Source organism: Carex rostrata, chromosome 32 (genome assembly GCF_964058835.1).
Source record: "Carex rostrata chromosome 32, lpCarRost1.2, whole genome shotgun sequence".
Lineage (NCBI taxonomy): Eukaryota > Viridiplantae > Streptophyta > Magnoliopsida > Poales > Cyperaceae > Carex > Carex rostrata.
In genome coordinates this window covers 1,360,073-1,386,247 of record NC_135949.1, presented here as the reverse complement: position 1 = coordinate 1,386,247, position 26,175 = coordinate 1,360,073, and the positions used below count along the sequence as shown (strand labels likewise).

At 32.8% G+C, this 26,175-nt stretch overlaps 4 protein-coding genes across 7 annotated transcripts; 2 read left to right on the top strand and 2 right to left on the bottom strand.

Annotated features, from left to right (window-relative positions):
* Positions 1-16: 16 nt before the first annotated feature.
* On the bottom strand, positions 17-6,008 carry LOC144548000 (Peptidase S41 family protein). 3 transcript variants are annotated; one of them, XM_078296688.1, is made up of 13 exons: positions 5,767-6,008; positions 5,000-5,342; positions 4,291-4,440; positions 3,735-3,817; positions 3,144-3,352; positions 2,402-2,470; positions 2,095-2,213; positions 1,654-1,729; positions 1,506-1,547; positions 1,254-1,362; positions 944-1,041; positions 740-833; positions 17-333 (listed from the first exon to the last, which is right to left on the bottom strand). In XM_078296688.1, exons 1-13 carry the CDS (start codon positions 5,890-5,892, stop codon positions 205-207), a joined length of 1,647 nt encoding a protein of 548 aa, XP_078152814.1. In that variant the 5' UTR covers positions 5,893-6,008; the 3' UTR covers positions 17-204. The 3 variants fall into 3 exon arrangements, with proteins under 3 accessions (XP_078152814.1, XP_078152816.1, XP_078152815.1); XM_078296689.1 differs by lacking the exon at positions 17-333 and adding an exon at positions 529-629 and having other exon boundaries at positions 718-833; positions 5,767-6,004; XM_078296690.1 differs by lacking the exon at positions 5,767-6,008 and having other exon boundaries at positions 86-333; positions 4,986-5,107.
* A 935-nt stretch (positions 6,009-6,943) lies between these two features.
* Positions 6,944-9,805, top strand: LOC144547975 (diphthamide synthesis DPH2 family protein). Of its 2 annotated transcripts, XR_013509193.1 has the most exons (3): positions 6,944-8,338; positions 8,909-9,067; positions 9,597-9,805. XR_013509193.1 is itself a non-coding variant. In XM_078296660.1 (2 exons), the coding sequence occupies exons 1-2, from the start codon at positions 6,997-6,999 to the stop codon at positions 8,935-8,937; spliced, it is 1,371 nt and encodes a 456-aa protein (XP_078152786.1). In that variant the 5' UTR covers positions 6,949-6,996; the 3' UTR covers positions 8,938-9,262. The 2 variants fall into 2 exon arrangements, 1 of the variants encoding a protein (XP_078152786.1); XM_078296660.1 differs by lacking the exon at positions 9,597-9,805 and having other exon boundaries at positions 6,949-8,338; positions 8,909-9,262.
* Positions 9,806-14,478: 4,673 nt separating this feature from the next.
* LOC144547971 (uncharacterized) lies at positions 14,479-16,996 on the top strand. Its single transcript, XM_078296657.1, has 2 exons — positions 14,479-14,740; positions 16,540-16,996. Exons 1-2 carry the CDS (start codon positions 14,508-14,510, stop codon positions 16,883-16,885), a joined length of 579 nt encoding a protein of 192 aa, XP_078152783.1. The 5' UTR covers positions 14,479-14,507; the 3' UTR covers positions 16,886-16,996.
* Positions 16,997-17,421: 425 nt separating this feature from the next.
* LOC144547770 (putative F-box protein PP2-B12) lies at positions 17,422-19,614 on the bottom strand. The gene is made up of 3 exons (XM_078296465.1): positions 19,254-19,614; positions 19,030-19,151; positions 17,422-17,896 (listed from the first exon to the last, which is right to left on the bottom strand). The coding sequence occupies exons 1-3, from the start codon at positions 19,515-19,517 to the stop codon at positions 17,422-17,424; spliced, it is 861 nt and encodes a 286-aa protein (XP_078152591.1). The 5' UTR covers positions 19,518-19,614.
* Between the last annotated feature and the right edge of the window lie 6,561 nt (positions 19,615-26,175).

Here is a 26,175-nt window from a genome sequence, read left to right as displayed (position 1 = left end):
TCAAAATACCATCCAGTTTTGCATAAAGCTGTTATTTAAATTTATAACTTTGAGCATCAGTAATCTTGTAGAACAAACATTCATATTGATATTAGCAACAAACTTCTTTCAATTAATTAATCAAAAGATAACTTAACCCCAATAAGAAATAAATACATGAAGGATGAAAAAGAACTTAAATTCAATGAATGGATCCAGCACATGTTATAATTTCGCAAATAGCTGTGCAGGATTGAGATTGCAAGGGGCGGTGAGATCTCTTAGGCAGCCACAAAACCCTTCTTCATCCATTGGAAATGGCATTGGGAGGGGGTGATCGGGTATTATTCCAACCTATCACGAGTTATACACAAGTCAAAAGGTGACATGGCATATACCCCAAAATCATACAATATCAAATTCTTTTTGCTAATTATCCAGCAAATAAGACTTAATTAGGAACTCTAGGCATGCCATTACACTTTGTTCCAGTCTTGTACTACAGTTTTATTTTCATTTGCTTATTTCATATAGTTCTTTTGTTTACCAGTTGATTTCAGGAATTTAAGGGATCCCAGTTCGAACATTAAAAAAAAAAAAAAATATGGCCGAAAAAATGCGAGAAAAACTCTTCCAGCATTGTGGCCAGTCTGTACTGATATAGAGAAATAACCAATAAATTGCACAAGTGGATGGCTTGTTGACCAATCAATATTTTCAGTTGCATCAAGTGACAACTTGGATAAATTACACTGCTAACCTTATCGATATCAGTGTGGGCAGGGGTCTCATAGCGAGCCACAGTAACTGCTAACCCTGATCCATCGGACAGCTCGAAAACTGACTGAATCTTCCTGTTAAAAATGATACGCATGGCGTCAGATCTTCACCCTTTCTGATACATTACCTTCAAATTTGCGTGTGTGTGTGTGTGTGAGAGAGAGAGAGAGAGAGAGAGAGAGACCCTTTTCCGAAAGTTGGTTCACCATACAGCACAGCTCTTTTATTGTCCTTCAGTGCTCCGGCAAGTATCTCGCTTGCACTTGCAGTTCCTTTGTTAACCTATTAATTCCAAATAGCATTTATGCTATTTCAGTTATGCATAAAATAATCATACATTAAACATTGTGCCAGTACTTAAAATTTGTGCTAGTTTAGCATGATCCAACAATTCCATAAAATGTCAACTAAACATTATTTGATAGAGGATCATAGGAACATTGAGGGGAGGAAGTTGCAAATAAGACTTAAGATGGGTATTAAGAGAACAATACCAGCACAACTAATGGTTCTGAAGCAGCAACAGTATTGCCTCCATCAGCCTCATATATGTCACGGACCCCACGGCTGTCACATATATAGACTATGACTCCTTTCTCTAACCTACAAAAAGGATGTCATCAGCATATTCCAATTGTTCAATGAAAAAGAAAAAGAAAACCATAACAAAGTTTCCAAAACTTGCATGAGAAATAATATCACTACATTGGCTCAAACTATGGTATGAGAGAGAGAGAGAGTCTTACCAGATCTTAGCAATTTCAATTCCTTGAGGAAAGAGGCCACCACTGCATCACCAAACAATATTCCATCATGTCCAAAAGGTTTGCAGCCTTCCAGTCAATCATTTCAATTGTTTTAAATTACTTGGAGGTATCATGAAAAATTCTTTACCTGTTATTCCTCAAATCCAGAATAAAAGCTTTCACATTGTCATTCCTTAGTTTATCAATAGCTTCCCTAACAGCAGCTGAAGGGAGTCATTTTGAAATAAAGTTAGTTAGTTTGCAAAGGATCAAAAGTTTTTGACCCATTCCCAAGTTGCATCTGAAAAAAAAAAAAAATACAATACAATAATTTATACAAAATCTATCACATGAGACTATTGGTCTTTCAATTGTTTTCACCGTTGTCTGATTTCCTGGATCATCTTTTGTTGAAGTTGAGGGTGAATTGAGGCATATATGTAAGATAAAGAATATTTTGAGGTGCAAATGTAAGCTTGTATGTGTAAAATTGAAGCTTTACTGAGAAGTGAGACAGCATACAATTAATACAACTCAGTACATATATCTGGCCATTTTTTGCATGCAACAAAACAGCAACAAAACAAACCTGAGGCATTTTGGTTAAAAGTAGTTAGTTTAATATATCCAACCCTTGAGCTTTCCTTGCCAGCACCAGGTATCTCACACAGAGTTGACTTCACTGGGTTTCGAGTAACCGTCTCCCTCCTATGTGAAAAGTATATGCAAATATTGATAATAAGAAGTACATAAAAAGTAACAACTCCTAAACTAAAAACTATTTACATTCAAGCTTAAGAGACCAAAAGGGAATTGGAAAAAGTTGGTGAGCCATAAACCAACAACTCTTAAAACTAAAAACTATTTACATTCAAGCTTAAGAGAAAGAAAATTACTTTACAGTGACATGCTTAATGTCAGATCCTTTGCGAATCGTTAAATCTACCGAGCTTCCTTCTTTGCCTCTGTTGCAAAATTTCATGATAAATCAACGGAAACTTGGAAGATCCTTTACTGGGTTCAACAATAGATTGACTAGTGGACAGTAGTAAAAAAGCCTTACTAGAGTTGCAACAAAAAGCCATACCACCCGGTTAGTTTATTTAACCTGGCAACACGTGCCAGGAACATTTGCAGTTTACTGCAAGCATCTACGTTGGTAACTTCATTCCAATTTCAAATCCTAGGTGGCAATTTCAATTTGCAATTACAGGGAGGTATGATAATTTCAAAAATAGAAAGATTTTAAAGAAATTGCTTTCAAAGGCAAAAAATACCAATTCTTATTTGCTCATACATCCCAGAAATTGATTTCTGGATGTATGAGAATTTCTATTTCAATTTATGAATGCTAAAATCAATCAGAATTAATTGCCCCTGAGTGCAGTGTTTTTTAAATTAACTTTAAATTAATTTAAATTAATTTTAGTTATTTCTATTCTAATTTCAGTATAATTTCATGAATGTAGATGCTATAACCAGCAGCAACCATTTAAATTTTCAGCTGAGCCTGGTTCAGTTAGGTATATTAACTTCTGAATCTGTACCTGATAACAACAATTATGATAACACTGCCTACTATTGACAATCTACTTTCCGGTAAACACAATTTGCTGTAAAATGAGAGCAACTACTTACTGTAACCGATCGGCTGCATCATATATGTCCATGTTTTTAGTAGATACATCATCTATGGCCAAAATAATATCTCCAGCAGCTATACCAGCCTTGTCAGCAGGCCCATCAGGGTTTGATGACACAACCACAAAACCCTGGTCTGGCCCATCAAGCACCCTCGGGTATGCAAATGACAATCCTACCCCTGTAATGGCCGCTTTAGTGCCAGACTGCCTTCAAACAAATTAATTTCAAGTTTAAAAGTGTTTGCTACCTAATAGAAGTTTGGGAATATTTTCATGTATGCACTACAAGGCTCAAAATGATACATTCACCCCTGCACGAGAGATTCAATGCATGCACTACAAGGCTCAAAATGACACATTAACCCATCATGTCTATGGCATCTGAATTGCTCCTCCAAGGTAATCCCTCAAGGTTAATAGGAGCAGCAGGTATTTTTTGCACTTTTTAAGAAAATGTGACGTGCAACCTATCCCATGTTTAGCAGGGCTGCACTAGTCACTAGATATTGTACTAAGGAAGTATTAAAATTCTTTCAGGCCATATTTAAAAAAAAGATTAGATAAAATAATAGTAAAGGAACCACACCCGCAAGTTCTTGAATTTGTCTGGCTCTAGAAAACGAGTGAAAGGATCATCTAAGGTTGAAAGCATCTTTTTTATTGCAGCATCTGAAATAAAGGTAATTGCAGCTTAGTTCTAGTAAAATCATCATAAAAAAATGAAGGCAACGGATAGTCGATTTCTTCTATGGCTGTTATTAACCCTAGACATGATGAAAATTATGGATGGAAATCTAATTTTGTGATTTGAGATAACAAAATACCTACCAGATTCATGTCAAGAAGTCTCTTTCTTTTAATGGTGTTCAGAAATTGAAACGAAAGAACTATTTTAAACCAAAGGTGTATGAGGCTGAAAAACATAATAATAAAAACCTAGATTACATCATCAAATAATACAACAACTCGATTCTAATAGTGTTCTAGTTAGTCCTTACGTATACCTTAATGGAAATTATTTTTTGCTGGTGTCAAGAAAGCAAAAGTTTACTGGTTCCAGATATCAAACCAACCAAGCATGCATATTTTTAAGAACTAGAAAAGCAACAAATAAATCCTTAATATTAAGAATAGAATAGTACATGTCTCTTCACGTGTATTCATGGGTTCATTTTTTAGTGCAGTTTCTCGGTATCTGAACCAACTTTGACCATTGAATGATTTATCATAATAGGCACGGTCTACTACTCTCCATGCCTCCAAGAAAAGAAGGTTCTCCTCTGTCAGAGCATCTGTTTCAATCGGAAAGTACAGAATTGCAATTACTAGGACTTCTGACAAGCACACCCTTGTACTACTAAAATGTATGAGATATGTTAAATAACACCTGTCCGTAACCAGTCTTGGTTTGCAGAAAATAAACAGACTTTAAAGCATAAGTGTAAAAGTATCAGAAAACCACCATAAGAGATGGTCTTTCGCTCTTTACCCCAGAACTTTTCCATATTTGCAGAGTACACACCGAGTATAAATCACTACAGATGACTCAACATTTACCTTGGGATTTTCATAACTATATGCAATCTAGAAGCTAAATATGCTTAACTTGATGTCAGCTCTATCCGGACTTCAAAATAACTGCCCTTTTAAATAAAGAAGATAAATTCTCCGATATCTCAAGAGACCAGACTCATTAACTCACATTGAAGTTTTTGGGGCATAAATAATGGCTTAGGCTAGCTATCAAGTTGCATGTTTTTGAAAATATCTCAAAATGTTATTTGCCAGTTCTAAATAGGCTAATAGGTCTGCTGCAAAAACAATTAAATGAATTTACCAATTAGTACATACATGAAGGTGCCGTGTTGACTGTGAAAGAGATTGCCATTACAAAAACCAATCCCACAACCATGCGAACAAAACCAACCAATGCTTTTTGTTTCAACTTGCCTCGACAGCCTGCTGCTTTAAGAACCCTAGCCTTTTGAATGAGATTTGACTGGAATCTCTTGAAATTTAAATTGTAGTGAAAGAATATGATCTCCAGCGGGTTCATTGCTCGGAAAGATGAATTGCATGAACCTTGACTAGTATGATTTTTCTCAAATACATGACATCTTGTTTTTGGAGTTGTATTGGATTTCCCCATATATTGTAAAGGTGAGCTGAGATGGGTAACATATATCCTTGCTACCTGTATATCCGAATAAAATTTGAAGGAATCAATAAGAAGTATAATAGTAAATTTCCATTTAAATTTCATAGGAAAAAATTAAATGCCAACATAAAAGTACATCACAAGAAAGCACTAATGAGCACTAACCGATTACCAGAGCAACTGGTGCTCCTAAAGTACCAAAACAGTTTGCATTTGTACCAAAATAGATTACCAGAACTACATGTTTATGGTTCCTTTTATGGTACAATTATGTGTTAATATACATCTGATAACCAAAGATTCAAGAGAACAAATGAAGATGCAACGGAATTTACACGAATACTGTAAGAACAGTACAAATTCTTCAACCGAGCAACAAAAGAAGAGCAAGAAAAAAGCATTAGAGATAACCAATCCATCAAATAGGCAGTAATTGAAGCAAAAACGATGAAATCAATACCTGACTACAGCTGACTGTGCATCGATGAATGAATAGAAGACTGAAACTAGGGTTTTTCTTTTGGGAAGAAGAGAAGGGGGAGAAGAATAGGGGGCGTAGAGCTAAGCTCGAAGCCGCTGTCTCCATTCCAGACCAGTGAGAGAAGCCAAGGAGACACCAATTGTAGAGAAGAGAACCCCGCCAATTTTATATAGCGGGGAAAGAATGGATAATGGCCCCTTCGCATTTCTCGCCTCAGCTTTCTCTCTGTACATAAAGCGAGAACTTTTAGTGCTTTTCAGGCTTACGTGGCAGCTTACCTGGCGTTAATCCGGCCATGTGTTGTAAAGTGACTCTGAAAGTATTGGATAGGTCAATGAAAATGACAGGAGAAATAGGCCCAAATTAGCCCAAGAAGAGGCATATTGGGCTTTCTCTACTGGACCAAAAATGCACTTTGCCAAATCAGATCCGATTAATTAGTCCATGCAGTCCAACCTAGAGCGGAAAAAATAGCACGACGGAACCAGTTCCGTCACGGAAGGGTATGGTTCCAGCACGGAACGACACAATATGCGTGTCGTTTATGTGCTGTGACTCGCGTGTCTTATGCTGTGACTATTCGAGTACTATGATTATCATTTAAAAATTTAGTACGGCACGGAATGTCACACGAAAAATCTAATCACGGCACGTGGTCACGTGAATCATGTATAATTAGAACCGTTATATCTAAATCAAATGGTGAATCTTCAATAAACTAATATAAATTATGATCAAATGGTCACATGAGTTACACAAGATCACGATACATTTAGATAATGTGTGATTATTTGCGTATCGTGACCACCCCTTGACATTTTGATCACGACACGGCACAGCACGAGACTAAAATTATAGTGTGTTAATCATGACACTTTTTTTTTCTACTCTAGTCCAACATAATTGAGTTCGAAAACCTTGAAGTAACACAAATTTTGTTTTAGATCTAAACCGTCTGATCAGAATCCGAATCAATCCGACCCGAGGTGGAATGGAGCCGCTTTAATATTGGTGTCAATATTCAAAATGCACGCGTCACTGTGGTTTTTCAGAGATTCTTTGAGATCTGTGCAATTATAATCAGACGGTCCAGATCGCATAACTGGTAGCAACTGAAGTCTAGTCGACCCAAGCCTGCTTTAGCAGTTTTGGCCTCTGGTGCTAGAACTGTTTTAACCCTAAAAATTTCACAAACAAGTGAAGGAAAGAATGGCGAAACAAGAGGAAGAGGCCTCCACCTCCACTTCCAGCTCTGCTCTTGCCATCTCCAGCAATCTCACAAACCCTAACCCTAAACCGAAACCTACACCGAAGCGTTTCATCCACACGCAGATCCCTTCTTCTCTCCTCTCCAACCCAGCCCTCAACGCCGCCATCTCTCTCCTTCCCTCTTCGTACGATTTCGAGGTACACAAAACCCTACATCGCATCTCGACCGCCTCTGCGAAGCGGGTCGCGCTTCAGCTTCCCGATGGCCTCCTCATGTTCTCCTTGCCTCTTGCTGACATCATCTCCTCCTTCGCCCCTTCCAATCCCTCTGTATTTATCCTAGCGGATCCCACTTATGGTGCGTGCTGTCTTTCTGATATTGCCGCGGCTTCCCTCTCGGCTGATTTGCTGGTACATTATGGCCATAGTTGCCTTGTACCAGTGACGGCTTCGCTGCTTCCTGTATTGTATGTGTTTGTTGATATACGGGTGGATGCTTCCAGATTGGCTGAATCGGTACGAAATACATTTCCGGACACATCTACACCCATTGCTCTGGCTGGGACAATACAGTTTGTTTCAGCTGTGCACTCGGCTCGTGAAATTTTAGTGTCAAATGGGTATGATCAAATTCATGTGCCGCAAGCTAAGCCACTCTCTCCAGGTGAAGTGCTTGGCTGTACTGCACCAACCATACCCCAATCAAAGAATGTCGAAGCAGTGATTTTTGTGGCAGACGGGAGGTTTCATCTTGAGGCATTCATGATTGCAAACCCTAAAATCAAGGCATTCAGGTATGACCCTTTCTTGGGAGTGCTGGTTCTGGAGGAGTACGATCATGTCGGCATGAAAAAGGCACGAAAGGATGCAATATTGAAGGCCAGGAAGGCAAAAAATTGGGGTGTCATACTGGGTACATTAGGTAGGCAAGGAAGTGTCAAGGTCTTAGATAGGGTTTTGGATCACATGGAAGAGAAGGGTTTTGACTACACAATTGTTCTTATGTCAGAGCTTTCTCCTCAAAGAATGGAGCTTTTTGGTGATTCCGTTGATGCATGGGTACAAATCGCCTGCCCAAGGCTTTCAATTGATTGGGGTGAGGGGTTTAAGAGACCTATGTTGACTACATTTGAGTTTGATGTGGCTTTAGGGTATGTAAAGGGTTGGTGGGAGAAGGATTTGGGCAGTTGTGTAACCAGTGGTTGTACTGGGTGCAATTGTGAGGATGTGAATCAGGAATACCCTATGGATTACTACTCTCAAGATGGTGGGGAGTGGAATAGTTGTTATATGAAGAAGAAAGCTTCAGCTGGAGAGAGGAATAAGGCTGTACGAAGAGTTGGTAAGCTAATTTATACATATTCTTATTTGTAAAGTCTTTGTTTTGCTATTTACAGGACCTGGCCAGGATAGTACCAAGTTAGCATTATTACAGTATCAGTATTTTGTCATAGTTTGTTAATTTGCACCCCTGATTTATTTCATAGGTAGATGTGCAATTTAGGAAGAACCTAAACCATTTAAGGAAATAAGTCAGGATTACAGGTGCCTATGCACGGCTTCCATTCTTTAAAAAAGAAAACACATGCTGGCATGACCTGACAGTCCTTATTTTTATACTTATGTAATAAATAATTTTTAAGAGTTTCAGTCATTATCTCAGCAAGTTGATGGTACAAACATTTGGTTTCCAACTATAATGGCAGTTGAAATTAGGTTCCTATATGTTCCGAGCATAAAATTATAATTTTTGCCACCTTTAGTTGTTGAATTATTTGAACTGATTGCAAAATTTTAATGTATGTGTAAAAAAAGTTGGAAGAGAATTTTTCTCTGTTTGATTGCTAAATTTTTAAGAAACTTGAAGAATTTTTCTTTGTTTGATGTATATTCCAATTTACATTTTTATTAGGTTTTGGGAATGTGCAACTGAAGCAATGATTGGCTGTAGAGTGCAGAACTGAGACTTGCTCAGTAGCCTTGTTCTAAGATGTCATATTTCAAATGAAATAGGCTGTCAAAGTCTTTTGTAAAAGCTGCAGCTTGAAATAGGCTGTCAAAACCTCAGAAGGTATCTAAAGTGCCTTTGGAAGAACAGAAAATTTCGGAAATCCTCCCTTGTCAATCTTTTCTTGTCCTTCTTGTGTCATTTTTATGCTTTACAAGATATTTTCCACGTCATTTGTATACTTTGTGTTTAGCATGTATACAAGAAAAGCCTCATTTTGTATTTATTTTTGGATTAAATTTTACGGTGCTGATTTTTTTGCTTTTTGTTGGTTTAAATTTGACAATGGAGGCGGCACTGGAGTCTGACAGTAGAAATAAGAGAGGAACTGTGAGGGGTTGGAAGGAAATCTCCTTTTAATAATGATTATAATCTAAGGGGGGAAGAGAATTGAAACAGGCTACTTATTGTTCTCTTTAAAAAAAAAATCAGTGAGCATAAGGGTGTAGATTGGAATTGATAAATTGACTCATACTGAAGCAAGCTAATTGGTACAGTTAGGTACCTGACTTGGTAACTGGGAAAATTGGTACGAAGCAGTGCTTGTTTACTTTTACATTTCAATGATTTCATATGTGAAATTTAAATGCAGATTTTGGGTCTCCAGAAAGGTACTGAGATGTTTTAGGAGGCGAAGCGATAGTATTTGTGCGTTTCTTTTCAATGTATTTCGAGCAATTAGTCGGTTTAATGTATCACGAACTAATAATGGTCGATTCAAAGTAAACTATTAAAGTAAACTCTACATGTTAAAGTATCTAGACTTGCTATTTTCACTGCATAGACACAAGGACCAATTTGGAACTATTAAAGTGCCAGATTGGCAGTAATTAAGTGCAAGTACTACATAGAGAAGTATTTCTTAGAATGAGAACAGCCGAATTGTGATCCAATTGACTATTTAGACTTTGAAAACGGAGAAAAAAGATTTGAAAGATAGGATGCATTTGGATGCATTTGAACCCTCTCTCTATATATATTTGTGTAGATCAATTTAATACCGCTACTGATATTCACCACACACGTTTTATCAAGTCAAAACACATTGAAGTAATTAATAGTTGTCTTCAGCTAGACTCGTTAATTATGTAGTTAAAAGAAAATGGATTCGAAATCCGGATGTATAGGGAAAATTGTTTGTTGTATTTTTTTTAAAATAATAGGTTACTAATCCTTTGTTGTAATAACAAAAGCATTAAAATTGATCCTCATTTGCAACAAAGAAATTTTATAAAATTAATTTCTATTCATATTTGATTTCTATTGTTTGAAAGTCTCACTGAACCTACATAGCTCTAAAAGAAAGTTAACAATAACAAATTTAGTATTTAAAAATAGAGAAAATTTCAGGTGTACCCATCTAAATATTTGAAATAGCCAATTTTCCTATCAAAATACTATAATATCCAATATCCCTATGCAAATTAAAAACTCTTTCTTCTATCTCCATTTATTTATTTTCCTTTTTATTTAATTATTTTAAAATTTAAAATGACCATTATACCCTTTATTTTTAAACAGAGGGTCCAGTACTTTGTTTCTTCTTCTTCAAATGCTACCCATCTCTCTACAAATTGGCGAATTAGGTTAGAACTACGGGTCAGAATTTCAATGCATGTGTATCACACAATGCATATCACGAATAAAATTGAGCATCACTCTCAGTGAGGCAACAGAGCAGAATGCCTTGTACCTATAGCTAAAAAACAAAGATGCTTTTTATTTTCTTGCATCATGTATTTGCTTAGTTAGATTTATGGTTTTTTTATTATCTTTCTATCTTTATGTACTTTTGAAACTATGCACCGTTGTTTGTATTTTCAAGAAAATACCAATGGGTTTTCAATCAAATTGAATGGAGCATCAAACAAATCCTTGTTAATATTATTCTAATCAAAATACTTGGGAATTATGCACTACTGGAACTATCACTAATTGAAATAATAATTTTCTAGTCACCTGAAAATAACACTGAATGAGAGTACCAAATAAATCCTTGTTTAGATCTGCCGGTAATTGGAGGAGGTGAGTCGGAGAAGTGAGATGGCGGTGTGCGTGAAGAGGAGATCCGTGGAGTAGTGGCTGCACGTATTAGTATGTAATAATCTAGAAATCAATAATCACTCTATTTAGATATTCATTTGCTGAAATAGTTTTTTTTCTCAATAATTTAATCTTCTCGAAGAAAATTTTAAAAATATATTAAGAAGGTCTTCCTGAAGAAGATTTCAAGAGATATTAAGTTCTTATTAAAGAAGAATTCGAGAAATTTTATATGATGCGAAATTTTTTATATGATATTCATATTTTTATTTAATTTTCTTGAAGAAGATTTTAAGAAATTATATATGATCTACAAAATGGAATTAAATTATATAAAAGAATGCAGTCTGAACTTCTCAAAATATGTTCGTGGACCGTTAATTATATATATGACCCTCAAAGATCAGAGTTTAGCATAAGATTTAATTTATCTCGATCCGACAGCCCACAGTACAAAGTTCTAAAACAAATTAATCTAAATTCAACATATTTCCGACCTGATTCGATAAACTTAAAAAGTAGTCATCCTAATTTAAATTTGATCCAATCAATCTAAAACTACAATTAAAAGATGACCTGATTCGATAAATATAAACGCCGATATATTTAGGCCTTCCCGACATATTTGACATTTACATAAATAACTTTGAAACTGCCAAACTATATTTTTGAAGATTAATTCCATTTATAGCTGTGAAATTGCCAAAAATATGGCATGGTGCATGAAATCTTTATAACCAAATTCTGACATACTCTTTTTAATAAACAACAGAGACATTAAATAAGTAAATTATTCTTTCAATATAATAGAACTTACTTAGAAGTGCCCAATTTAGAAGGCAGTATATATCCTTGTAATTTCTCTATATATTCTCAATCTCAACCTTTCTTTCTTCCATACTTCCCTGCAACATATCTTTCTCTCAGAGCTACTTAATCATGTCAAGTCTCCCAGATGATGTGTGGATTCGAGTAATTGAACTTGGAACCGAGACACGCCGATTGGATCATAGAGATCTCTGTAATCTTGCCATGGTGAATTCTGAATTTCATCAAATGTCAAGCCATCCTAGTTTGTGGGCCACCCTCCTCTCTCATGATTTCCCTTCATCACATTATCCACCTTCTGAGCCCCCTTCCAAATCATTGTATCGCAACAAGTTTGAGTAAGTTCATATATTAATTCTATTCTAATTTATAGTTTAATTTTCATTGTAATAAATCTTCTTCTATATTTCTAATGCACTACTCTTTTCTGACGTGTGCAGAGAAAAACAAATGGCGGTAGCTAAAGCTCGGCGTTCTTCTGTAAGTTATCGTTAATCAATTAGATTTTTGCTTTCCTCAGTTTGGCTAAACATCATCAATCAAAATCAAAGATTTAGTTTGAAAGGTGTCATAAATAGAGAACCAAAGCCTTATACCATTTTCAAAATTTAATTAAATTATATTCATACTATCAACATGTTTAATAGTTTCTTTTTAGGGGTAATTTCATGCATACTATATATTGAGAAACTTTGAAGTTACTTATTCACCCTTTCAAACTCAAAATATCCATTTTACCATTTATTAAAAATAAAAAAATAAATATGTAGTAATATTTCAGAAAAATGTCAATAAAATGGTTATTTCAGAAAAACGCTCGACATGTTAATTAATCAAATAATCAATATGCAATACATTTGACAATAACCAGATGCTTGAATCAACTTTTTGGCTACTGAATCTATCTTACAATACATGCGCTTTTCTTCCTTGCCACAGAGAAGAAATTTATATCGGTCAGCCCGAATAATCTATCTCCTCAATCGACTTCTACGCGAACCATTCGATCCTAGTGAATGTCTGTTCAACATAATTCATGTATACAGTCATCACTTCAGCGAAACGAGTATGAACATCCCCGATTCTACAGGACCTGGAAATCCTATGGAAGAATGCACCACCGATCAAAGTACTGTACGCCTTGAACATGAATTCAAAAGGAGCTGCAACATAGGACCAAAGCCTAAAGCCATCCCCAATTCAAGGTATTATGTACCATTGAATAAGCCTCGACGCCAGGCAATGCCACGGAAGATCTGAAGTCTTATGTTTTTAATTGTTCTGTAATTTTAATACTTTGTGTATTGTAGTCTGCTGCACATTATGTTTTTGTGGGCTGTATGATGTGTGAGAGACAACAGATTAGTTGCTCAGAGAAGAGAAACATTCATTACTAGTTTTCGTTAATTTGTAGTCATAATTCAAGAAGTGTACTTGCTCGGTTTATACCTGTACCAGTTCAGTTGTTTATTTTTACTATTTTGTGTAATAATAAATAATATTTTGGGTGAACAAAGTAGTGTTTAACGGTGTTCTTTGATTTCTATGATTAATTAATAATGAAGTTTGAATTTTTCCAGATGTGTGGTGAATTCCTTTGCTTTATTGACCAATCAATAAAATAATTCCTTAAATTTTGGAAAGGAAAAAAAAAGTCAGATTTGTTTCCCTTCACTTGATGAATTGTTTGCACTGTCTCAAGGTTACAAAATTAAATTGTTTGCATGGTGTCAAGGTTACTGAAGTAAGATTCTGTCATACCATTCTTGTGTGTCAGATTAATTAATTTTTAGTACTAATCAAGCATCTGGAATTGGTCCAGCAGCTAAAGCAATTCAAAAATGGATACCAAAAGCAACTTAAGACGTAACAGAGTTCCTAATTAACGATTTCTTATGAATAAGTGAATAATTAAAGGGGGTTAAACCATCAAAGAAAAGGGGAAAAAAATGAAAATTCTAATCCTGTTTGTTAATAAAAAAGTAACTCTACAACCAATTTTCAAAAGTTTACCTAATTTTATGGGAGATAAAAAAAAAAAAAAACACGCCGAATAGCATACAGTTTACCAAGTTGCTATCTTTCTTTCTCCTTTCGTGCAAGTATCGTAATATGATTTCTTTATCCCAATTGCTACCCAAAAAAACAAATGAAATTGATACTCTGAACCATTGTAGATTATTTATAAACTATCACTCTCTACTATTACTTTATATATTTTAAAAAAAAAAAACTAAAACTTTCTTCATATTATTCATATTTCAAATGTATACCGCATATGACAATAGTATATTGCAGTCTGTTTTTCTAGTTACGACTTTTTGTTCCCATATTTTGTACCGAATTTATTTCAGGAATGGATCGAGTTTGCCCTTTTTTTGCCAATAATCGAATGAACTCATTTGACAAAATATCTCAAGTTGCATTTACTTTCAGGAAAAATAAGAGAAAAACATAATAACCACATCTCGGCCCGGCCCAGTGTCAAAGTCAAGTTTGAAGCCCAATATTGAATTGGATCCCCTGTTCACCATTTCAACAGTCCCAGCTTTTTATTTCTTTTTCCTTGAATTTGTAATTTTGTATAGAGAAGATCGCTTCTCAGTTTTCACCGACCTCTGAGAGACCAAAAATGGCGTCCCTACCAGATGATATTTGGCACAAGATCTTGCAAATCGGCACTGAAGAAGAACGATTGGACCACACTGATCTCTGCTCCCTTGCAATTGTAAACAGCCACTTTGATCAGTTGACGCAGGATCCTGCTTTGTGGGCCCCCCTCCTTTCTCGTGATTTCCCCTCATTCCCCTCATTCTTCTCTTTTTTTCAAGTTCCTTCAAAAGCCCTCTATAGGAGAAAGCATAAGTAAGTTCTTTCATTCTTTCTTTCATTTTCATTGCAAGTTCATTGTAGAGAGGAATTATTTAAGAACGAGTCTGAACTCTCTTAGTCTTAGATAAATTTTGACCAATACTTGAACAATCTGATTCAATTCTGATCCATTCATCTAAATGTTTAGAGAAGTGTGTGCACACTAATCTCGACAAATCTTGAAGGTCTAGGTATCAGAGGGAACTTGTCAACTACATATAGGTAAACCCTAGAGTGAGCTCACCTGTGTTGCTCACAGGAGGGGATCATTATTCACTATTGTAGAAAAAATTCAGAACCATTAAAAAAAAGGGGTAAATTTCTCTTATTTACCCTTGTAGTCTTTTATTATATCTAATAAATCCTTAACTCTGTTAACTCTTTTCTATTTACCCCTGTAATTAATTATTCATTGTATGTATGACTTTATCTTTTCCCATTATACCCTCGTTCTTCCTCAACTCTTTCCCAAAACATCAAATCAAGCATGGTTCATGATTCAAACAAAATCAAACTGAAGAGGCGCAGCAGGATATTTATAAGGGAACTGAATTAGAGTGATCCCATCTTTCTTATTTAAGAGGGAGCTGAATTATCAGTCTCTTTGTTTTCACGTGCTCTCTGTAATTTTTCCTTTTCGTTCCTTGTTTTCCTCCTCCTGCTCATCCCTATACATCCATCTCTTTGATTTGATTTGGACACATTTAGCGCAAAAACAATAACAACATTATATAGCGATCCAAATTAAAAAGCCCATCACCAGTTCCTGATAAACACACTAAATGAAATAAATTATTTGAATGCCACTCAATTCAACACCCACAAGCATGCTTCTACTATGACGTGCTACAATTTGTGAGGTGATTAATCTTTTCTCTATTTAGTAAGATTCATGCTTAGAACTGTATAATTAAAAGGTTAGTTTTACTTTGTTAAATTTTGCTTGTATTTGCTTTGTAGATTTCAAATTCTTTTATGTTCCTATAAAAACCTTCACTGGTAGCTAGTTGCCAAGTTGATAGAAATGAGAACAAAAATTTAATTGCCCTGATTATTTTCTGATGCTAGAATTAAGTGATTTTAACATAATAGGATGGGAATCTATCTCACAAAACTCTATTCGGTATTATTACCACAATTGCGCTATAATGTCGTCTTAACACAACTCTGTTCAGTGCATTCGTTGAGCAAAATAGTTCAAATAAAAGTGAACTTCATTTGGTTCCCTCTTTTATACGAGGCTGTATTAGATATGCTCTAATTCAGTTCCCTCTTTCATAAATATCCTGCTGTGCCTATTCCAACAGGGCATGTGGTATTGATTTTGTAGTGAACTTTTTAGTTTTTTTAATTAAGCATCATGCTTGGTTTTGTTCGAAGCATGAGCATGCTTCATTTCATTTTTGGGAAAGAGTTTAGAAAGAACAAGGATATAATGGGAAAAGATAAAGTCTGACAATGAATAATTAATTCTAGGGTAAATAGAAAATGATTAACAAAGTTGAGGGATTTATTAGATATTATAAAGACTTCAATGGTAAATAGGAAATTGAAGAACTCTTTAAGGGTACATGAGAAATTATCCCTAAAAAAAAAAAAAGAAGAAGAAGAAGAAGAGCAAAACAAAATCTAATCTGATGCTCTCAAATCTCAATCACACAATTTTGTGATATCTTATTGCCTTCACTTTGAATAAGGGATATATATATCTTATAGTTATATTGTTACTTGCAACTAATTATATGTTATTTTTCCCTTCTTTACTGCACTTGTCATATTCTTACAACATTCAGGGAAAAAAGAGTACATGAGCATCTGAACATATGGAACAATGACCCATGGTATGACGTGTTTTGGTCCTTTGAAACATTGCACTACCCTCCGATCCAATTGAATTTACCTGATAATGATCTCATCAATCCTCTTGAACATTTGAGTGTTTTAAGTTTCCATGAAGCATTTGATCCAGTACTGCCTGAAGCCAGTCAACCCAGTTTAAGAGAAGCACGCAATGGCTACTATGAAAACAAGCCAAGTAAGCGTTTTGATAAGTCATCAAGAACAAAGGTCATTCCGAACTCAAAATCATACATACCGATGAATAGACCACCACGCAGGTCTATGCCGAGGAAAATTTGAAGAACTGACTCTTGTTCTGCTTGTTCTTCTTTAATGATCTACTGTATATTGTAATAATATATGTTTATAAATCTTTGTTTGATGAGTAAATAAAGAAAATAAATTGTCATTAATGTGAATACCAATCATGTTGGTTCTGTAAAAGCCAAAAGCCAAAAGCCATAGAACTTAATTTGTATGGTGGATTGGGTTTGGGTGTGACTCATATTGAAATTTAAAACATTAATTTCCATGTTACTTTACTTAGGTGGTGGTGGAGACTGTATACATCATAAAACACTCTCTGGTCTTCTACTTGTCAGACTCTAAACTTAAAGAGAACAGGAAATCAACTGGGTAAAGTTCACCAATTGAAAATAATTCCATATATACTAACTTTGGAAGAGAAGTACATTCATATTTATTAAAGTATGCTTTGATATAAATATCAATGTCTCAAACTCACGACAACACAAGATTAAAAATATAAAATTAATAATTATTATTAATAATAATAATAATACTAAGAACAACACAAAATTATAAATATAAAATTTCTAATACTTCGGTCGGATATCGATTCCTTGTATTACTATTCCAGATTTTAATCCCTGCGCATCATTCTCTTTCAATTTAATCTGGACTTCTCCATCTTCATCTTTTTCAAGATAAAATTCTCCTAATTCCACTTCCATCCATCCGTCAGCTCTTTCCTTAGCCGATATTGTTCCCATTATGTCAAATTCCGGATTCTCATATGCGATCTTCCATTCATTAAATATTTTACTCACATATTTTCCATAATCCGGCTCGAGATATACTGTGTTTTTAGTAATATTTTTTCCAACGGTCACAAACGTGCGTTGCTTTATCTGACCAATTGGATGGCGATAATATTGGCCATCCAATATTTCAGTGAGCTTATACACTAAATATGCAGCATATTTTGTTTTTGGAGAAAGTGCTTTGCAATCAATCTTACCACGAATGCCTAACTGACAGTGGAACATTGGCTCCATCACCTCAGAGAACCTATTTATTCAATTGAGTTAATTTCATGCATAATTAAATAAAGTTAAATATTTATGAATTTGCATCATTAGACCAAATTTACTAGTAAGAAATTTTTTTAACAAAAACAATATTGAAAAACTATATATATATATATATAGAGAGAGAGAGATGGGCTACGGTATATTGCAATGTATAGTCATTTTTGTATATTGGGCTATAAATCACCGGATTCAAAGTCCAAATAACTGATCCAAACCGTTCATCTTATTCTCCATATTAATATTTGTTTGGAGACCAAATTTTACTATTTTTTAGATTTATTGAAAATCGCTTTTTTTATGGTCTAGATTTGTCTGAAAAACAATGATTTTCAATAAATCTAAAAGAGTAAAAAAATTCCAAAAAAAAGTAAAGTGATGTGAGCAAAATTTGACATAAAAAAAATTTAGAACTAAATAATTTAAAGATATTGTCTGCAAACCATATATTTTAATTACTATATTATTATGAATGTCTGTGATATGATATTTTGATTTAAAACAAGACTTATGTAATTTATCATTTTCAAGTCTTAGATTACTATCAGAAAATAATTTTGTGCTACTGTGAAAAAAAGGAAAAATAAAGTGGTTTTATTTTGTCAAATTGATGAGAAATCTTTTTTTTTTAATTACTATCGAATATAATGTGATATTACAATATCAAATAACAAGTGTAACTTTAATCCCCATCATTTCGACTATTTCCAAAAAACTTAGTTTATATTTATACTAATACAATAATATATGTTACGAATTAAAGAAGTTCAAAATCCTACAGATCCGATATTCATCATATTAGCGGATTTTACAAATTTTATAAATGAATTCGCAAACCTTATATAATTACCCGGATTGGAAGTATACCCGAATAAATTCGTAAACTTTATAATATCCAAATAAATCCCTAATAAACTTTCGAAATATGTCATACTATATTTACGAATTTAATTAGAAGATTATTTATAATTTCTAACTTAGTGCACTAAATTCATGCAACTTAAAAGTTGTTAAAAATGACTTCTCCAATAAGATAAATTCTATAAATGATATACCTTTCTTTCTTCTTCACAAAAAGAAAAACTACTTTGCCATATTCAAATAAAATTATACCTTGAGTTGTCAACAGATATGCGCCTCCAATAAAAATGAGGAGCATCAGCAAAATCTATGTCTAACATGCTTGTCGATAGCATGTAACATTTGGCTCCATTGCCTCTATCGAGTCCAAAACTCTACGGACAAAAGTAAGCAATCAATCATTATTTCATTAGAAACCACATATTTGACAAGTATATATTAATTTTCGCATGTCAAAGAAAATCAAATAAAAATACCATTTTGCCTCCATTGATGAGCACATGGCGGTTGGAAAGCTGGAAGAAGAGATCCTTCTTAGAGTTGAACACGACCGGATCAACGGTCCGAGATAGAATGGTGGCATAATCTGATGGGAGAAAATTTTTCCACAAGAAGTCGGAGTCCGCCATTGATCGGCAGCTAGTGGAGGTGAGCGAAAAATTGTGAGCAGTATCCGGTGAGGTGCGACGAATCACTTCATAAAGACAGCCCTCCGGAAGATAATTAATGAAACCTTCCATTTGTCTCTTGTTTGATTATGGCTGAAAACTTCTTGTTTGAAGATTGGTTATGGTTGAAAACTTGAAATTGATTATGTGTATTTGTTTCCGGAGAGTTTAAAGCATTATATTTATAATCTGCAAATCTATTTGTGGAATGATAAAATTGACTTGTGTAAATCTATTTGTGGAATAATAACATATATAGAAATTTATTATTGGAGTGCAAATCTAATTCTGAAATGGTAAAAAATATGGAATTAATGATTGCAGTTAATGGCTGTGTAATGACAAAATTAAATATACTTTCTATATTTGGTGGATGTTACTGTTTTGCTTTTAGACCATGAGAGGAAAATAGAGATTAAGCAATTGAGGTATCTTTCTTTCAGTCCATATAGATGTAAATTAATTTTTTAGCCCATATAATAATAGTATATGATCGAAGTAACCTTTTGAAAATGGCCCAACTGGATTGACAAGGCACAAAAGTTCATGGATGGAAATATGGAATTGAATTGTGATTTGAGGTAAATAGAAGAGAAGACAATATATCAAATGGATTTCAATATATAGAGTATGCAAGTTTGGGTTTTAAATAAAAAAAAGACGGAAACTTTCATGAAAAAAATGATAATTGTGTGAAGTGTCAATGAAGTCCACAGGATTGAACTAGAAAATTGAGATTGAAAGAACTAAATAAATAATTGATATAATTTTATTTTATAAGGAGACTAAAAGGTATGCTCAAGAAGCATCTGTGTGCACTGCACCTACATATTGTTTGAAAAATCCTCATTTGGGCTTTTAACAACCGTTCTTTTCGGGCCTGTTCGGCCAACAAATGGGAATGGACACGGGCACGGGCACGGGCACGGGAATTGAACTGAAAAACATTGTTTCCGTGGGAAAAAAAAAATTCAGTTCAACTGAATTTTTTTTTTCCCACGTGAACAGTGATTCGGCTGAACACGCCCTTCATGAGGATGGATCCCTCGATAGTGATCATTTTGACAATTTTCATTAATATATTTAAAAAAAAAAACAATCAAATAAAAGTAGCCAAATAATTAAATTTAATAGAATGTGTGCACCATTTAATGATGTATCAAGGTCGACCGTTAAAGTTTAAAACCACTTGATGCACGTGAAACATAGATGAAATCTCATTATATTTTATAAACTTGATTTGAAAATACTGTAAATCGTGACTATATTGTTGGATTTCAAATTTGAATTTTATCTTAATAATCGCCAAGACCAACAAAATAAAAAAATTGTTAAATAATTTTCCTCTTCTTTTATAAAGAGGTTGTGGTATTAAGTTGGCGCAATATAAAAATTGAGATCATGTTCGATGTTATATGTTTATTCTACCCTTCCGATAAAAATGTTTCATTAAATTAACGTAGAATTTCTGATCATCAACAAATGAATTGTCAAAAAAATTTCAAGTATTGTTAAAATTTCCAATAATCAATTTTTGTGGTACATTTTTCTGTTTCTTATTCTTTTCCCCATTTTTTATTTATTTATTTTTGTTTATTTTCTGAAAAATGTTTTATTTACTGAAAGTGCAGTTTTTTAAAAAAAAAATTGTTTTTTTTTTTATTTCTATTAATAAAAAATTCGGAAACAAATATGGTCATTTCTCATTGGCAAGTGCGTGCCAGACAGTAATGATACAACCCATTTAATTTGGTATGAGTCAACAAATTTTAAAGAAAGAATGACAATTTAAGAATTATTATGTAATTTACTTTTTGATAATTAATGTCTGAGTAGCTACTTTTGAATTTTGACATGTCACAAATTCACACAAATGTTCTCGGAACATGAGAAATGTGTGTATTTATGTATGAAGGACATTTATTAATAACTAATAATAGCTATATATACATGCAACTCATTTCGATTGGAGAATTATAGTGCCAATGAAAATTTTCGGATTATTACTAACAGAATTATGTTTCTATTTGTCAACGATAAATTAATAAACCATAAGATATTTGAGGAAAATTTTAAAATAAAAAATTTGATAAATAAAATTCTTATTAATTTTTAAATTTAAATTTTGAAATAATAAGTAATGAGTTGGCAAAAGTAAAACATACTCTATAAATGCATGTAATAAATTAACCAAATTAAGTCGTGGTTTACTGGCAAGCTTACACAGAGATTATGCAAATTTGAACATAAATGATGATTTCACTTGCTAGTTTGTGTGAATAGGACTTAATCTTGAGATTCGTTGTATTGTCAATCTAGCAAGGATTGAACAGTAACAATTAATAGGTTTCACCTATTTTCTCTTTGTACAGATTAAATAAAGAATTAACTATCTTTGTAAATTATAGCTTTGTGTGCTTTTTGTTAGATTCCCTCACATTTGCTTTTGTTTTGGTGGGGTTTTAACAAAACATAAATGATGATCGACTCGAATATCATATTGACACATATTCCATTATACTATATGAGAAAGCACTCTATTAAGTGTAAATGTACTAAAATAGATTATAAAGCTTGCTATCGCTACTTAAATATGAACAAGTTAAGGGTACTAAAATAGATTTTAGAGAGTGAAGAAAACTTGACCAACTATATTGTTAACTTACAAACCAATATGATCATATGTGAGCACAACCTTAATTGTATTTGAGACTTACAGCGTCCAATTTGATAACTATAAGTTGAGATACTATCGTGATTCATATAATATGTGGAACTTCTTTTTTTTTTTTTTTACAAAACAATGAAATTTATGATACAAAAGAAAATTTATTATATAAATTAAGAAATAAAATTAAACCTCAAAACTCGATAAACACTTAGATAATAAATAGCTCAGTTTTAAATAACTTTTTTTTTGTTCATTGCATATATATCTCATTCGAATACAATTTACTTTGTATTTTCTCTTTTTATCTTCTATGGAGTTTGTATTTTATCCCTCAACAGGTTGATATGCGTACAAATTTAATGTTTATTATATTGAAAATATGAACACTTACTTTTAGTAACCACATTATTTTAGGGGATTGAATCTATTGACAACAAATTATTTTAACAATTTTGACAATCATAAAAATATTTTATAATCTTGAATTATGACAAGTTGAATAAACTTTATCCTTCATACATATTATATACATGAAAAACGATGATATTCATCACATCTTTTATCGTACGTTCATCAAATTTAAATATGAAATTTGTAATAGGTCATATTAAACAGCATTTGATGAAATATCAAATAATATCTAAATTGATGAAAATTGACTCTTAAGAAAAACATTATGTGTACATGCTTTATATATATATATATGAGGTGGTTACAGTGAGTTGCGAAGTAAAGCGACTATTTTACTTCACACTCATATTTTGCGATTTTAAAGTTCAAAATGTCGATCCGAACCATTCATCTTGTTCTCCATATTGAAATGGGCTTGGAGACCAAATTTTACATTTTTTTGAATTTTTTTACTATTTATTAAGTAATTTTGAAAGTCGCTGATCTGATGGTCCAGAAAATTTTACTGTTTTTTACTGTTCACAGCAAAACAGCAATTTTCAAAAATGCTTAATAAATAGTAAAAAAAATTCCAAAAAATGTAAAATTTGGTCTCCAAGCACATTTCAATATGGATTAAACATCTAACGGTTCGGATCGGTCATTTGGACTTTCAAAATAAAAATACGGCGTGAAGTAGAAACGCGTTTTACTTCGCAACTCACCGTAGCCCACCTCTATATATATATATATATATATATATATATTTTAATACGATATGGAAAAGCGTTGTCAAGAGATCCTAACCCTTATATGATATCTACTAAAATCATATTATTTGATCATTCAACGCCCATACTATTAATGATACAACCCATTTACTGCGCGTCTACAATTATAAAAAAACATAAGAATCTTCCAATTTTCAGGGATGAAAATTGAGGCATAATGATAATTTAAGAATTACTTATGTAACTTACTTTTTGATAATTTCTGAGCATAAAATGCATGTTAATTAACTACCTTTTACATGTTACAACTTCACACAAAAGTTGCAGGACATGAGAAATGTATGTATTTATGTATGGTGGACATATATTAATCACTAATAGTAACTATAAATATATATAGTTAAATCATTTTCATCGGTGAACTATGTATAATGTCATTGAAATGTTTTAGATTAATTAGTGCTTATTGCAATGTTAATTATAAACTAATAAATAATAAGATATTCGAGGAAAATCAACTAGAAAATTAAGCTTCAAATTTTAATTCTTGATAAAAAGTGTAACACTAGCCTTATTATCTTCGGAGGTAATTATTTCATTTATCAAATTAAGATTTATTTTTTTATTTCTTGATAATAATTGCATTGCATATACTTTACCTATAGGTACAAGCTGAGTCGTTTGGAAAACAATTCAGTTACCAATTCCTTTTTTCTAAGGAAATGAACTGAAGAGAGTCCAAGCTGAAATTAGGAAAAATATTATTTAGTCAAAATATAAAGAGTGGAATATTTTTTTTTGTTTATTTTGCAAATACTATTGTTGTTTTGGTTAAATTTCTTATACTTCAATTATAATTTTTTATGTTATATGGAAAATTTTGGATGGCACAGTGATTTGCCTAGTTATTTTTAGAAAATATATTTTATATAACATGTTTATAAATAAGCCAAGTGTTTTTCTATTGTACCCAAATTAAACTAAGCATGAAAAATGAAGGTTTAAAATTTGCATTCTAGATTTTACTGATCAAGTCCATGACTGTGTTTGTGTCAACATTATTAAAATTTACAAGTGTCATATAATTTAAATATTTTTATCAATATTCACTTTCAACTATTGGAAGTTTTTGAGTAATGTGTATTATTTAGTCATGTATTTGAATAGATCAGCTAAATTCCGGTCACCACAATACATTTAAACAACAGCCATTGCCATTGAAAAGTAAAATCCAATAATTTAGATACAGATCAACTATTTTGTGCTAAATTTGCACCAATATGATTTTACAATTGCCGATTTCACACAATCTGTAAGTAGAAGATGAACTGCGTAACAGATAATGTGTATGAAAAATATAATTTTCATTCTTGCATGATCTTCTAAATACTGACAACTTGAAACTACTAGATAAATACAAATAACTGATCAAATTTATATATTCAACAAAAATAGTACAAAGTTGCAAATGAAAAAGAATGGAGATTTTGAGCTGAATTTTTGTTGGTGCAGAAAAAAGAATGAGAAAAGACTTGAGTATAGAATAATAAAAATATAAAAATCAGAGTTTTCAAATATAATTCAACAGAATTCCCAACATAAATCTTTCTCTCTTACACATCTCAAAGTAAATTACACAATTACCCAAAGAATGGTATGAATTAAGAAATTAAGAAAATTAAAACAAAATCATTTTCAGCCGAAACAACTTTAGCATATTTTGTTTGCCTTACAGTAGCCAAAATTGTTTTATGTTTCTCTTCTTGAATTATTTGCTTCCATTCGATCTGAAGGATTACTTAATCAATGAAAGTGTAATCTGATCAATTCTGAATTAAATTGTATATATTTTTATATTTTCCTAAAACCAATTAATCAATCCTGAAATATCAATTGCTCAGCCATAGCAATATACTGTTGTCTCTCTTCATATAAAGTGTTAATAACTAACAAGAACTCCAATTGTCCTTTTAATTGAACCCACTGACTTGACTGCAACTCTGCAAATTCCAAATCGTATCAAATTAATTTTACAAGTAGACAATTTTTATTTTCCTTTATAATTTTCTTAAAAACCCACAATAGTTTTACACGAGGGTTTTTGGCATAAGAAAGTTCACATTTCAAAATTTGATTTGATTTAAAAATTAATTATCTGGTGTGCTTTATTTATTAGATTTTTAGAAGTAGCATATTGCTGTCTGTTATTGTTTGATCATCAAACATATTTAGAAAATAGTGTTTTGGTCAATTAGGAGTAATTATTTTGATCATCACGATATTTTCATGTTGATTCGTTTTGGATTGCAGCGATGGTTGACAAAGATAGGAAAACATCATTTTGCATGTTATCTACAATTGTTTACTTCCCGTCCAATTTAGAGTCAAAATTAATTTTGTCTATTTGAAATAAAAAAAAAAAATTCATTTTGAAATTCGTACTATATTAACACAGACGACTTAGATCATATTCTATACGGTCCGGTATTGCACTGAATCCCAATTCGCAATTTGTACACCTTGTATGGAATGCTACAGACTACAGGTTAAACCAGCTGATTACACGAGTCATGTCCAGTACAGAACTACAGATCAACACCAGTCCCAGTTTGTAACAGCCTTTCAAGGCCATTATAGGAATTCCATTTCAATAAAAACTACATTTAGTGACACAGCATTCCAGTCATTACCCCATCGCGGGTGCCCCTACGAAGAGCAACACCGTCAAATTTTAGTTTTCTCTCGAAATATCATAGCACTAGATAGCTTAAAATTGTCACTGCAGCTATACCAAGTATAATTAAGTACAAATGCCTCATGCAGAATTCTGTAGCAGTTTCCAATTGGAACCAATAAATCATACGCTACAAATGTTACAAGTGCTTTATTATAAAAAAAAAAAAAAAAAAAAACAAAGCTAGTTGATACAACAAGGGAA